The sequence below is a fragment of the Lichtheimia ornata genome, assembly GCF_029851405.1.
Source record: "Lichtheimia ornata isolate CBS 291.66 chromosome Unknown scaffold00079, whole genome shotgun sequence".
Taxonomy (NCBI): Eukaryota; Fungi; Mucoromycota; class Mucoromycetes; order Mucorales; family Lichtheimiaceae; genus Lichtheimia; species Lichtheimia ornata.
In genome coordinates, this window is record NW_026695399.1 from 38770 (window position 1) to 51113 (window position 12344).

A 12344-nucleotide genomic window follows, 5' to 3' on the forward strand; every position below is an offset into this window, starting at 1 on the left:
CAGCGGACAATGGGTGATCTCTCTTTGTAGCTGAAATCCATTCCGAAGCAGTCTCTCTTTCTTTTGTTTCACACCTCAATGGCAGCTGTACATCTCTTTCCATTCTCTGTGGATCAGGATTGCTCAATCAACTCTCAAACATTCTTGCACGTATCCCCTGAGACACGCGAGGAACATCAACACAAGTCCTTGGACACCCTGCAAACCGTTGTGCGAGGTCGACGTTTGGTGGGTCTTGACGTCAAACTACCTGATACCGTACAAGGCAAGTATGACACGCACACACCATCCATGACGCGCCTACACGTGATTTGCTCATACACGTTTCTATATAGGACACCTCTGGAAGGAAAAGGATGATGACGATCAACACACGTGGATAAAGCAGAAGGCTTCAAAGATCGATCGATTCGTTTTATGGAAGAAGGATACTGCACCAAGCGACCAAGATCCACGTTTGAAATCAATAGAAAACTGGTTGAATGTTGCTGAATGTGTAAGGATTACGCTCTATCTCTCGCGTTGCTATGTATTTTAACCCATCCCTTTTGGTAGATTCATGAGCCGATACCCATTGACTAGACAATAGTATACTTGGCATTGCAAATAAAGTGTACTATTTCTACTGCACATGACACCTTTTACCCATGCATGTATCCCGGCTAGTGACTTTGATGGATTGAAAATGGGGATGACTACTAGACGAATGCTGTGGTATTAGAGGAACCTTGTATGATACGATCTTTATGGCAACAAACAAGAACCCTTTCGAGAGCCATTCATACCTATCATGTTTTGCATGTTGGCATGCCATACATATGCGAGTACGGTTGATGACTTTTGCACGTTGTATTCTCCCACATGACAAAATCTATGCGAAGGACGAATGTTGAGCTATGCACTTACGTGGATCTCTCATCTAGAAGGTCTCATTGTCGGTTGAACAGCGTTTTTTGGACGTCTTGTTTTCGCTGTCATCTCTTCTTTCCATATGAATCATCGCCGGACACGATGCCCTTTCTCTCCTCAAATGTCGTAATGCACGAATATTTATAATGCAGGAGTAAGGATCCTCATCATTATTGGAGCATCGTAAAAAACCGCCATACGATATACACGGTACTGCGATTCCATGCAAGTATCCCTTCATATCATGGTTCGATAACCTGACCAGTATCGACGTATCGTCGAGGAGTATGAATTACTAAATGGAATTATGATCCATATGCTTGCTCTGAAGAAATAGGCGAATGGCACCATCAAAGTCTCCCTGCTGTCTCTGTTACAGCACTTTCATCTGCATCCGCTATATGTAATGCATATTCTCTTATAGCTACGACAACTATATGATTGAAGCAGCATTGTTTGCAGCAGCTTGCATTATTATTCAGCAGCCATTACCCTCACACAAACATGCTTTACAGACAAATCGAGCTTTGTTCGCTGACTTTACTATTCATCGTATTGCATTCATATCTTGCGCTCTAGCACATGGTATACTAAACAATGGTAAAAATAGCTCTTAGAGCTATAACACATGATGCCTCGATACAACCGCGAGGCTCACGATACGATGTGGTGCGACACCGATCGTCTTGCAATACTCACCCAGGGTCGGTATCGTGAGGATCGTGAGGATTCCTATGCAGGAGCTGATACGACCATGTAGGAGCTCATAACATCGTGCCAATACTTCCACGATGGAAAACGAAAAAAAAAAGAATTCAATCTTGGCAGCGCCATTTGACTATGCACTCTACCGCGAGCTAATTTACGATGGATGCTTGTGGATGAAGATGAGTCGCTGTTTTTATGATTTCTTTTACATGTTCATGATGCGTTTGTTGAATCGCGATGAAAACGGTTACTGTAAGCGGATCTGCCATCTGCTCCTTGGGGAAGGCGTTTGTGCGTATTCGGTGTCTCATATCAACACCACTTTTGGTCCTTGCTTTTGCATATCGTAGGGAGAGATGTAAACCTAACGTGCAGTGACGGGGGCTTTTGGCGTAATGTTGGGTGATGATAGTTCATTCTATCCAAAAGGATAAGGTTACCGATGAAGAAGAAACCTATATAAACGAGTGAGCGAATGTTGATATTTATACCTTCACAACAACAACAACACCGTTCCCACTCTACTTTCAATGAAGCTCGCTGTACTCGTCCTTGCTATTGCCGCCGTCTTTGCTACATCAAACGCCCACCCCGTAGACACGGTCTGCAAAAAAGACGAAGACAGGGGATGCCGGTAACAATGACGAAAACTGTATTTGGCATAGTAAGTCATATGCAGTCATATCGCTTTCATTGCGTCTGATTTCATTGCTGTATATAGGTACCGACGGTTGTGTACACGACGACTTTGTATAAAGCAGAAAACCACAAACCCGATGTCATTGCAACCTACTCTCAATATTGGATCACCTCTGATATCAGCAATCAAATTTCATCTGGCATAGTGTAATCTGGGAATGAATAAAGGATGGTGCTTGCTTCGTCAATGTACGAAGATTACCTCTAATCATCAATGGGGATACTCTACTATAGCTACACGCACGCTACCAAGCATTTGTATCCCGTGAATGCTCTACATCATTTTACTGGTCATCCAGTAACTCAGATGGCGTGGGTGCAACGCTGCTGCTGCATGAAATGCATAAGTATAGGTGCAGCGCGTTTTATAAAAGTCGACTTCTTTTATTTTTATTATCTTTCATTCCTGCACTAATGAGCAAACGGCGATGTCCAAAGGGGCAAAGGAGCAAATGGAATCCGGTACACGATCGACATTACAATTCCAACCATTCAACGCCCAGCAGTTCAGCCTTCTTGACATCTCCACCACCTTCACAACCCCTGTTCTCATGTCCATTGTCAACACCAATGACCAACCCATTGGAAGAGGGACCAGGTGTGCCGTTATCTGATTTGCTTGTGGATATCGAGCCTTGTGCAATCACTACGTGTAGACGACTTCTTTCTGGATGATGTTGTTGACGATGATGATGGCGCCAAGGACCAACAAGAAAGTGATGTGAATGATGATTGTGATGAAGAAGCTGCTGAAGTACAAGGCCATGTGCAAGGATATCCGCTCAAGATGCAAAACAAGTGGTTGATAATGAGATGAAGGAATATGGCGAGCTATGCGAATACAAGAACAAGTCTTTTTGGATATATTCTCTCTATGCTTTCTTTGTTTTGCGTGGTAAGCTTGATCCAAGCATGCTGTATTTGGCACGTATATTCATTTGGATATCACACATACTGGTGAAACACTTCCAAGTGACTTGAAGCTTATTGGCATGGCAACTGATGTGGTCACGTTACGTTGATGATGATGGATCCAACATTCATTACTTTACATTCACGATACGCAGTGTGGAAGGATTTCAACAACGCAGCACATATGCGGATCAACAACGAGAATGCAATAGCTTCGGCTTCCCAGGATGTTCAATCTCCAAGAAGAGAAAGAATAGCACCCATCAGCACTTCATCCAAGACCACACACACTATCACGTGCAATTCAATTTCAAACGTCACCTATCGTACTATAAGCTCAACATCCGGCAATACAACAACTCGCAACTCATGACAACAACAACGCAAATCACCCCCCAACAATCCAACAACGTTTACCACCACCATCTATCATTGCAACTCCCAGCGTCGATAAAGCAAAAAGCTTCAAGGATCAATCGATTCGTTTTATGGAAGAAGGATACTGCACCAAGCGACCAAGATCCACGTTTGAAATCAATAGAAAACTGGTTGAATGTTGCTGAATGTGTAAGGATTACACTCTATCTCTCGCGTTGCTATGTATTTTAACCCATCCTTTTTGGTAGATTCATGAGCCGATACCCATTGAATAGGCAATAGTAGACTTGGCATTGCAAATAAAGTGTACTATGACTCTTATTACTCGTACATGTAACCCAACTAGTGACTTTGGTGGATCAAAGATGGGGATGACTACTAGACGAATGCTGTGGTATTTGAGGAATCTCGTATGTTGCGATCCTTATGGCACCAACCAAGAAGCCTTTCGAGAGCCATTCACCCACAAGATACCTATCATGTTTTGCATTGCCATATTTACACAAGTACGATTGATGTCTTTTACACGTTGGATTCTCCACATGACAAAATCAATGCGAAGGAAGAATATTGAGCTATGCATCAACGTGGATCTCTCATCTAGAAGGTCGCATCGTCGGCTGAACAGCCTTTTATCGCCGTCATCTCTTCTTTTCATATGGATCATCGCCGGACATGGTACCTTTTCTTCCTTCCAATCCCGAAATGCATGAATGTTTTTAATGCAGGAGCTGATATGATCATGCAAGGAGTTCCATACACCCTTCCATGATGGAAAAGAAGGCATCCACTCTCGCTAGAGTATATCTGATGTGATTTTACGGTATATGGCCTACCATTTTATGATGATGGTTGTGGATGTAAACAAATGGCTGTTTTTCATTATTTCTTTTATCCACGATGCATTCGTCGAATCACGGCGAAAACGATTGTTTTTGGGGAAGGCGTTTATGCATATTCGGTGTCTCAAATCGATACCACTTTTATTTGGTTCTTTGCTTTTGCATATCATAGAGAGAGAGGAAGAGAGACATGTAAACCTAGTGTGCAGCGACGTGGTCTTTTGGCGTATGGGTGGTGGTAGAGCATCCATCCAAAGAGATAAGGTTACCGAAGAAGCAAGAAGTCTATATAAATGAGTGAGAGAATATTGATATTCATCCTTGCACAACAACAACGCCGTTCCACTCTACTTTTAAATGAAGCTTACTGTAATCTTCGTTGCCATTGCTGCCGTCCTTGCCACAGCAAAGGCCGTCCCCAAGAACCCCCGCCGAGCACAAGCCTCCTGTCTGGATTACAAAACAGAACAAGAATGCAACGGGGACTATAGTTGTGTATGGGACCTCAGTAAGTTATAGGAAGGAGTGATTTCGGTTCCATTAAATCTGATCACCTCTATGTACGTAGATTCCAATACATGTGATTGGGACGACTTTTAAAAGATTAAATCAGAAAACCATTTCCATGATCCTTTTTCATGCATGAATATACCTGCGCTCTTTTGAATACAATGATACAAGATCTTTGTTTGGAAGAGGATGATAATTGTTATCAGAGAGGGACACAAGATGCGTTCAAGTAGAATGCGTTAAATAGAATGTGTGAGGCATGGTAATGGGTACTAGATACAAGGTAATGAGGTACCGGGTGGTCACAGCTGTATCACTGGCCCCTGTATCACCGCAATCAATTTTGAAGAAGAGACATGCTAGAAAGGTTGAACCACTTGGAAAGCGGGGATAATGATGTTATCAGGTGAAAACCGGGGGTGGCTATGAAAGTAATCCTTGTATCATCAACGGCATGTAGCTAATACTGTAATGTAGCGATCGACAAATACTATAATGATGCCTGCCATCATGCTCCTCTTTTTCTACTACCAACGATAGCATGTATTCAAGCATGAGTATAACCTAATGTACCAAAAGTTTATTGAGCTATTGCATGTTCAGCTGCCTGTACACCTTGTACGAAGCCATGCTCAAATTGCCATGCTTGAGCAACACCATTATCACCTTCATGGCTATTTTGGATAGCGTATTCATGGGCAAGTTGACCGGTGAATCCAATACGGCTCCTTTCCTTAAAGAATCGCAAGGCTATTTCGTACCCTGCATCGAACCCCTTTTGGAATCTCCAAGTATTGTCACGAATAGCTTGTTTCTTTTCATTGGACCAATATTGAGCATGCTGATTATAGGCTCCTTGTAGCAAGTTTTCTTTTTGAGCCTTGGCCTTGGATTCAGCATCTTGCGGTAGTTCAACAAAGCCGCCCATGTTGCGAGGTAGAATGCCATTCTTGAAGCAATAAATGAAGCTCCAATACCAGCCATCATCCGCTGTTTTGTACGTCCAATAATAATGGCCAGCACAAGTGGCATCCCACACCGATAATTCCGCCTGCCCAAAATCACGCATGACTTGCCCATCATGTTGCCCCTGAGGAATCGACTTGTTATTGAGTACCACCGACCATTCACCAACCACCATGTTGCCACGTATACGCCGGCTATTGTCACCTAATTTTTGTTTAAGCCCTGTTGTCAAGTGCTTTGTGTGTTGTTCAGCCGTTTTTGCATGATCGGCTGGTGTATGACAAAAATATTGATGCGTGTCGAGCACACAAAAGTCGATTTGATTTTGATGGCCTGCTATCCATTCGCTGTACTTGTTTACATTCCATGCATCTCCAATGTAGATGGGTAGCCTTATGTCACCCGTTGCTTGGCGAATCGCTTTGGCAGCTTCGGTGTAAAAGTTACCCAGTGATGAATCATCCTTTGGTTCATTAAGTAGCTCAAGTCCAATCACGTTATTGACCGGTGCAAATGTCTTGGCTAAGCGTGTTAACACCTTGATTGCAATGGATGCATTATGCGAGGCAAATTTAAACAATTGGGCCTGCCCAGATGATACACCGCAATGGCTGTCGCAATTTTGTGCGCCTATTATCAGCAGCATGATGAGATGTGATATCCATACACACACAAACAACCTTACCTGGTGCTGCATGCAAGTCAATAAGGACACCAATTTGATACTTTGATGCATTGGCAATGAGCTGCAATAGGTAATTCCATGCTGCATCGTATACGCCTTGATACTTCTTAAACGGGCCCACCATATCCTCATGTTCAGCTCCTACCCAATAGCCTATGGGCACACGTACTGAATTGATACCAGCGGATGCAAGAAACTCGAAATCTTTTTCGGTCACAAAGGTCTTCCAATGGTCCTCCAATGCACCTCGAGCTGATTCGCGGCTTTGACAAGCATCGAGATAGTCGCTTTCGGATTCCCAATCATGTTGCAATCCGCATGATTTTAATTGTGCTGGTGCAAGCCATCCTTCCAAACAAAATAACGAGCCCAAATTCACTCCTACTTGCTTTCGATGACGATACATCTCGGCAGTGACAGCATCGTAAGGTGGAAATTGGGGTGCTGGTGGAATGTTTTGCGATTTTGGTAATGGGGGTGGTTGTCCCAAGTGCTCCACCTTTTTGAATAACGACTTGACTTTTTCAGCCATCGTGCTCTACTTGCTGTAGTTGACCACCAAAGATGATATGGGTTACGTATGTATAAGAATGTATGTAAGAGAGTACAAAGGAAAACAAAAGTCAAGCGATAGAAAAGATAATAATGCACCGCGTGTTTTAGGCACCCAAAGCAAACATTGTTCCGGAACATACAAAACTCAATCTGCTTTTAAGTATAGCCTTTATATCGTCATACCACAAAAGGATCCCAAGAGTATGACATTGACAGCTCATTTTGACATCCATGGATCCGCAGAATGTAATTACCATGTACGGCTGAAAATAGGCTCTACTTGGGTAGGTGTACTATTACTATTGTTATGGCACCTTGTTGACTCATCCATCTCACACCATCATGCTCATGCTCTTTTAGGCAAACCTTGTTTTAGATACAGGCTCCTCCAATACAGCTGTCATTTCTAATGCATGTACCGATGCCAATTGCATGATGATACACAGCCCTTCACTCCCTATGCATAACACAACCATGACCAACCCTGTGAATGCAAGCTACGAAAATGCCAACACACGATCGTCTTGGGAAGGATATGCTACTGGTCAATTAATCAGGCTTCAAGATAAAAACCACCGTGTCTTTGCACGTGTGGATGCAATTACCCACAATCATCAATACCTTACAAGCCAATGTCCACAAAACCATGGTCATTGGGGGCTTGCCTATCCAGAATTACAAACACGTCCACATGATGTGTATTTCAATCAAGACCATCAACGTACCCCATCCCTTCAAACTTTGTTTGATGCCATGCGTCAGCAACTTAATATTCCCAATGCCTTTTCATACCAACTTTGTCCAAAACATAGGGTTGATGCCAATGCAGCCAAAGGTCTACAAAGCGTCTCCAAGCAACAAAAACACAAAGGAAAATCCATATGCCAAAATCGAGTTGGCCACTTTTGGTTGGGTGGATACAGCACAAATGCGATGAATCAACAGGTGGCCTGGGTACCCCTGATATCCAACCAATACCATTATGAGCTACATGTTGATCAATTTTTGGTGAATGGCAAGCGAGTACCTATGCGTGGCATTAATCATCCGAGGACCATTATTGATACCGGGACTAAAGATATCGTGTTGAGCAAACAGGTAATACAATACCCCGTTCAATAACATCAACATGCTGATGATGACCCATAATTAGAATCTCCAGCACTTGCTACTTTCAATCAAGGAATCTGGGTTGGTGCAATTTGACTCTGCCTTTGTGTCTTCAGAGTACGAGCAAGCATTTTGGTTCAATCGTACTCGGCTTACACTTCCCAGTAAAGCAGTCAAGCTCAATGACGATAGCAATGTTGCCATCTCTTTGAGTGGGCAAAAAGTCGACCTTGATATCGAGAACCTCTTTGACGTCGTCCTTATTGACAACGATGACGAGACGCAGCCATGGATCAACATTAGCTTGACAGGCTTGTCATCCCATAATGACGAGAACCAGGTTGCAGGGACTATACTTGGCAACACCTTCATGCGTGGCAAAACCACCATATGGGATCGTGACCAAGGGCTCATTGGATTTACCAGCAGTGGGTATGATGATGATACATGTTGTCAACCTGGATCTGCTGCCGATATCAAGGCACTCTTGACGGCTGGGTCAGCAGCAGAGCATCGTGAACATGAAGGCCATTCTCATCTACAGCCATTGTTCGTCGTTCTCATTGCTTGTGCTACGCTTGGTGCCACTGCACACATTGCATTGTTTGTGTTACAATATTGCTTATCTCAGCAAAAGCGATCAACAGCGTAACCCTTTATTACGCTTTTCACCTTGAACCGTCCTTTGCATTTATAATTACTTCATTAGCTAATCAACAAGAAGCCTTACTTTTTAATGACTCATTTTATTATGTACTAAGGCTAAAATACACTTCCTAAACTTTCAAACCAGCTCACAATACTTGAATCCGCTTGAACACACTGCTTGAATTCATCTAGGCTAATGTAACCTTCTCTCTTGACGTTGATGCTCTTGAACGTCTTGTCAACCATTTCATTGATAGCATCTTGGGACATTGTTTCCATGATCGGGAACTTTTCCTCCCATGTCTTTTTGGGTGCTGGTTGTTGTTGTTGTACTGGGTTACCGCTGTTGATGGAAGTTTGCCGTTGTTTGTTTTTAAGATGTGATCCATCCATGGTCGCAGTCGATGTTGGTGATCCATCGCCATGAGCGTATTGATGTTCAAAGTGAGCTTCTTTATGAGGATATCGACGTCGATTTCTGGATGCTGAAGAATGTCCACCACCACCATGTTCATTGGTATTTTCATTTTCATCTTCACTGTTGCTGTTGCTATGCTGCTGAGAAGACGACGATGACGGTATCCCGATATTGAAAGCTGCGCTGACAGGTTGTGAAGCCGAGAACTCGAAATTGTCCATCATCTCATCCTCCATTGCACTCACAACATCCCGTACAAGCTCCATGGAAAGGTAAAAGTATGACTTGAACATGCGATAAAGCTCATCACGTGATATATAGCCGTCATTGTCGAGATCATAGCCCCTGAATGCATCTATACGTCCGTTAGATAATGAACCCACTAGTAGACTTGTATACTTACATTCAATTTTCTCATCCAGATTGCCTTTGGATAACACGCTTAATCCGCAAACAAGCTCTTTGAAGCAAATGATACCATCCCGATCTTGGTCAAAGAAAGCAAAGATACGCTCCGTAATCAAGTTCTTCTCCAATCCCAACGGCCCAAGACATTGCTCGAATGTTTCATTGTCAATGCCACCCTTATCGCCCTTGGTCACCGTGGCAAGCGACTTGAATTGTTCATATAAAGCCTCCAGCTCAAGCTGATCAACTAGTTTCATCGAAGAGTGGGTACATTGTCATGTATATAGAAGGGATACTTACAATGGGATATATCTTGTAACTCTCGAATCACTTCTGGTTTCAATACCCATCGACTATTTTCATCATTGCCAGGATAAAAAGCAGGAAGAAGAGCACTTCGTGGATTGGCCAAAGGTGGAATGGGTATTCTGATCTTCAAAAAGACGTGGGTGGTCAAATGGCAATTGGCACTCTCGCATAACTCGCAAAGATCAAAGTCCACACAATTGGCGCACTTGTATCGGATTCCTCGAATGGGTGTCACTCGGCATTTGTTACAGGTGATACCTCCTGCAAAACAAGCATGAATACCATGTCCATGGATAGAAAGCCTGTTTTCGCACACTTACGATGGATATACCCCTCTATTGTTCAATGCGAATATGAGTCATTAGGACATACTCTTCCTTAAACCACTCTTATCATACATACCTTTACGTGCTTGGTTCTCAGAGATGGTATAAACGAGGTTGAGAAGATTCTTACTATCGTCGTCGCTCCAGTTCAAGTCGTCTTCAGCATCGGATAGGATTTGCAATGGGGATACACCTTGCTGCTCTCCACCTTCTCGTCGTTGTTGTCCTGAACGCGATCGTCGCCTCCTCACATTGCGAGAACGCCGTAACCGTGTTGATCGTCTTGGTTCTAATGTTGTCCCATTGGCGAGATCGGTTGATAGAGATCGACCCGATTGAGATGTTGAGAACAGATAGATAGCAGCAGAGATAGCAAGAATGCCTGTGACAACACCGGACACCACGAAAGCTGTTGCTGGGACCCGAGAGGTTGGTGGCATAAGAATTATGAGAGGAAGTGCATGGAATTCAACAAGAGACGACAACCTGGAATTTGGATCGGCGACAAGCCGCCATCAGGTTCTAGTTTAGCATCCTATACTGGTTCAGCTTCATGGCCCCATATGAATAAATTCATAAGACATTTCGACACCATATCGATAGGTGGCAACTGGTTGTTAATATGCATCATTAAACACTCATCCACAAGCATGGATCAGGATTGGAAAAATGCCTACAATCTTCGTCATACTGGTATGGTTGAATGCAACTTCATCATTGATCACTGATGAGCGTGCTATTTGGCATGGAAAGATACGTGAACGTGGCGGTAGCATTCTTTATAGTGACATCTTAACTTGTTGCAGCGTTATAGTTTGGTAACACAGCTGCTCCAAAAAAGGGGACCTCTTCTAAAACGTCCAAGCTGTCAGCTAAAGCACCATTTTACTGCATTTCTTCATGATCATCTTTCAGTTCTACCTTTACCACCACCGAGCATAATGGCCCCCAATTCCTACAACGGCGTAATTTTTGTATGTTTATTCCATGTAGACATGATTTTTGACATGATAGAACTATGCATGAGACGCATCACCCAACCCTTCCACAAAACGCCCACATTCCTTGTGGCGGACACCAACCAATAAAAGTGCCTTTACATTTATGATGGGCTGATCTGCTTTCTATCGTGGGTTACTTGGATGAGGTCAAGTTATTTTACTACTCGTTTCATTTGGATGCTTTTATTCACGATGCAGCAAATACACTTGTTCATGGAAGAAATGTAACGACGCCGCCCACATTTTTCCTCACACACAGATGTTTGTGTATCCGTACATGCTTCTAGGAGATGCTTGTTCCTGCATGTCGCGGCAGTAAGTTACCGCGGCGTATGTAAACGTATTTGTTATTGCATGATGCTGATCTTAGAAACTTACATCTACTATGACACAGCACCTCCTATGTATCTAAAAAGACAAAGTTGGCGGAAGCAGTAAAAGTGTATATATAGCCATGTTTGATATTCTTCGCCAAGGCACAACAATACCATCCTACTACTACAATCCCAATGAAATTTGCTGTGGTGCTAGTCCTTGCCACTGCCGCCATTCTTGCAAGAGCCAAACCTTCAGGGGGCCCCCCTAATGCTGATGGTAAAGGTACAGTCATCCCTTAACATGTCGGACCTGAGCAACCATTAAAACAACATGCCCCAGCATTCTGCGAGCTATTTGTTACAGAGACTGAGTGTAATCGTCATAGCCATTGTACTTCTCAAGAGGGTAAGTCATATTATCCAGTTGTTTTCGTTGTCAAGGTATCTGATCATATGATTTAGTTTATGGTCAAATGGAGTGCCTTGAAAAATAAGACCCTCAATAGCCTAGCAAAGCACGAAACAGATCTATCATTCCATTAGATATCTTTTTATACAATGGTTGAATATATGCACTTGTGAGACTCTGGATATATAATATATGAGCATGTGATGTGGTGGGGTTTGCCAATAATTGTGTGGA

General features: G+C 43.1%; 4 protein-coding genes across 4 annotated transcripts; 2 read left to right on the forward strand and 2 right to left on the reverse strand.

Moving 5' to 3' along the window:
- Positions 1-78: 78 nt before the first annotated feature.
- Positions 79-582, forward strand: O0I10_010936 (uncharacterized protein; the record flags this gene model as incomplete). Its single annotated transcript, XM_058490909.1, has 3 exons — positions 79-265; positions 336-496; positions 556-582. 3 exons carry the CDS (start codon positions 79-81, stop codon positions 580-582), a joined length of 375 nt encoding a protein of 124 aa, XP_058338304.1.
- A 4956-nt stretch (positions 583-5538) lies between these two features.
- On the reverse strand, positions 5539-7141 carry O0I10_010937 (uncharacterized protein; the record flags this gene model as incomplete). The annotated part of the gene is made up of 2 exons (XM_058490910.1): positions 5539-6554; positions 6610-7141. The coding sequence occupies 2 exons, from the start codon at positions 7139-7141 to the stop codon at positions 5539-5541; spliced, it is 1548 nt and encodes a 515-aa protein (XP_058338305.1).
- Positions 7142-7638: 497 nt separating this feature from the next.
- O0I10_010938 (uncharacterized protein) lies at positions 7639-8926 on the forward strand (the record flags this gene model as incomplete). Its single annotated transcript, XM_058490911.1, has 2 exons — positions 7639-8262; positions 8318-8926. 2 exons carry the CDS (start codon positions 7639-7641, stop codon positions 8924-8926), a joined length of 1233 nt encoding a protein of 410 aa, XP_058338306.1.
- A 110-nt stretch (positions 8927-9036) lies between these two features.
- O0I10_010939 (uncharacterized protein) lies at positions 9037-10823 on the reverse strand (the record flags this gene model as incomplete). The annotated part of the gene is made up of 5 exons (XM_058490912.1): positions 9037-9695; positions 9744-9995; positions 10049-10318; positions 10378-10392; positions 10460-10823. The coding sequence occupies 5 exons, from the start codon at positions 10821-10823 to the stop codon at positions 9037-9039; spliced, it is 1560 nt and encodes a 519-aa protein (XP_058338307.1).
- Between the last annotated feature and the right edge of the window lie 1521 nt (positions 10824-12344).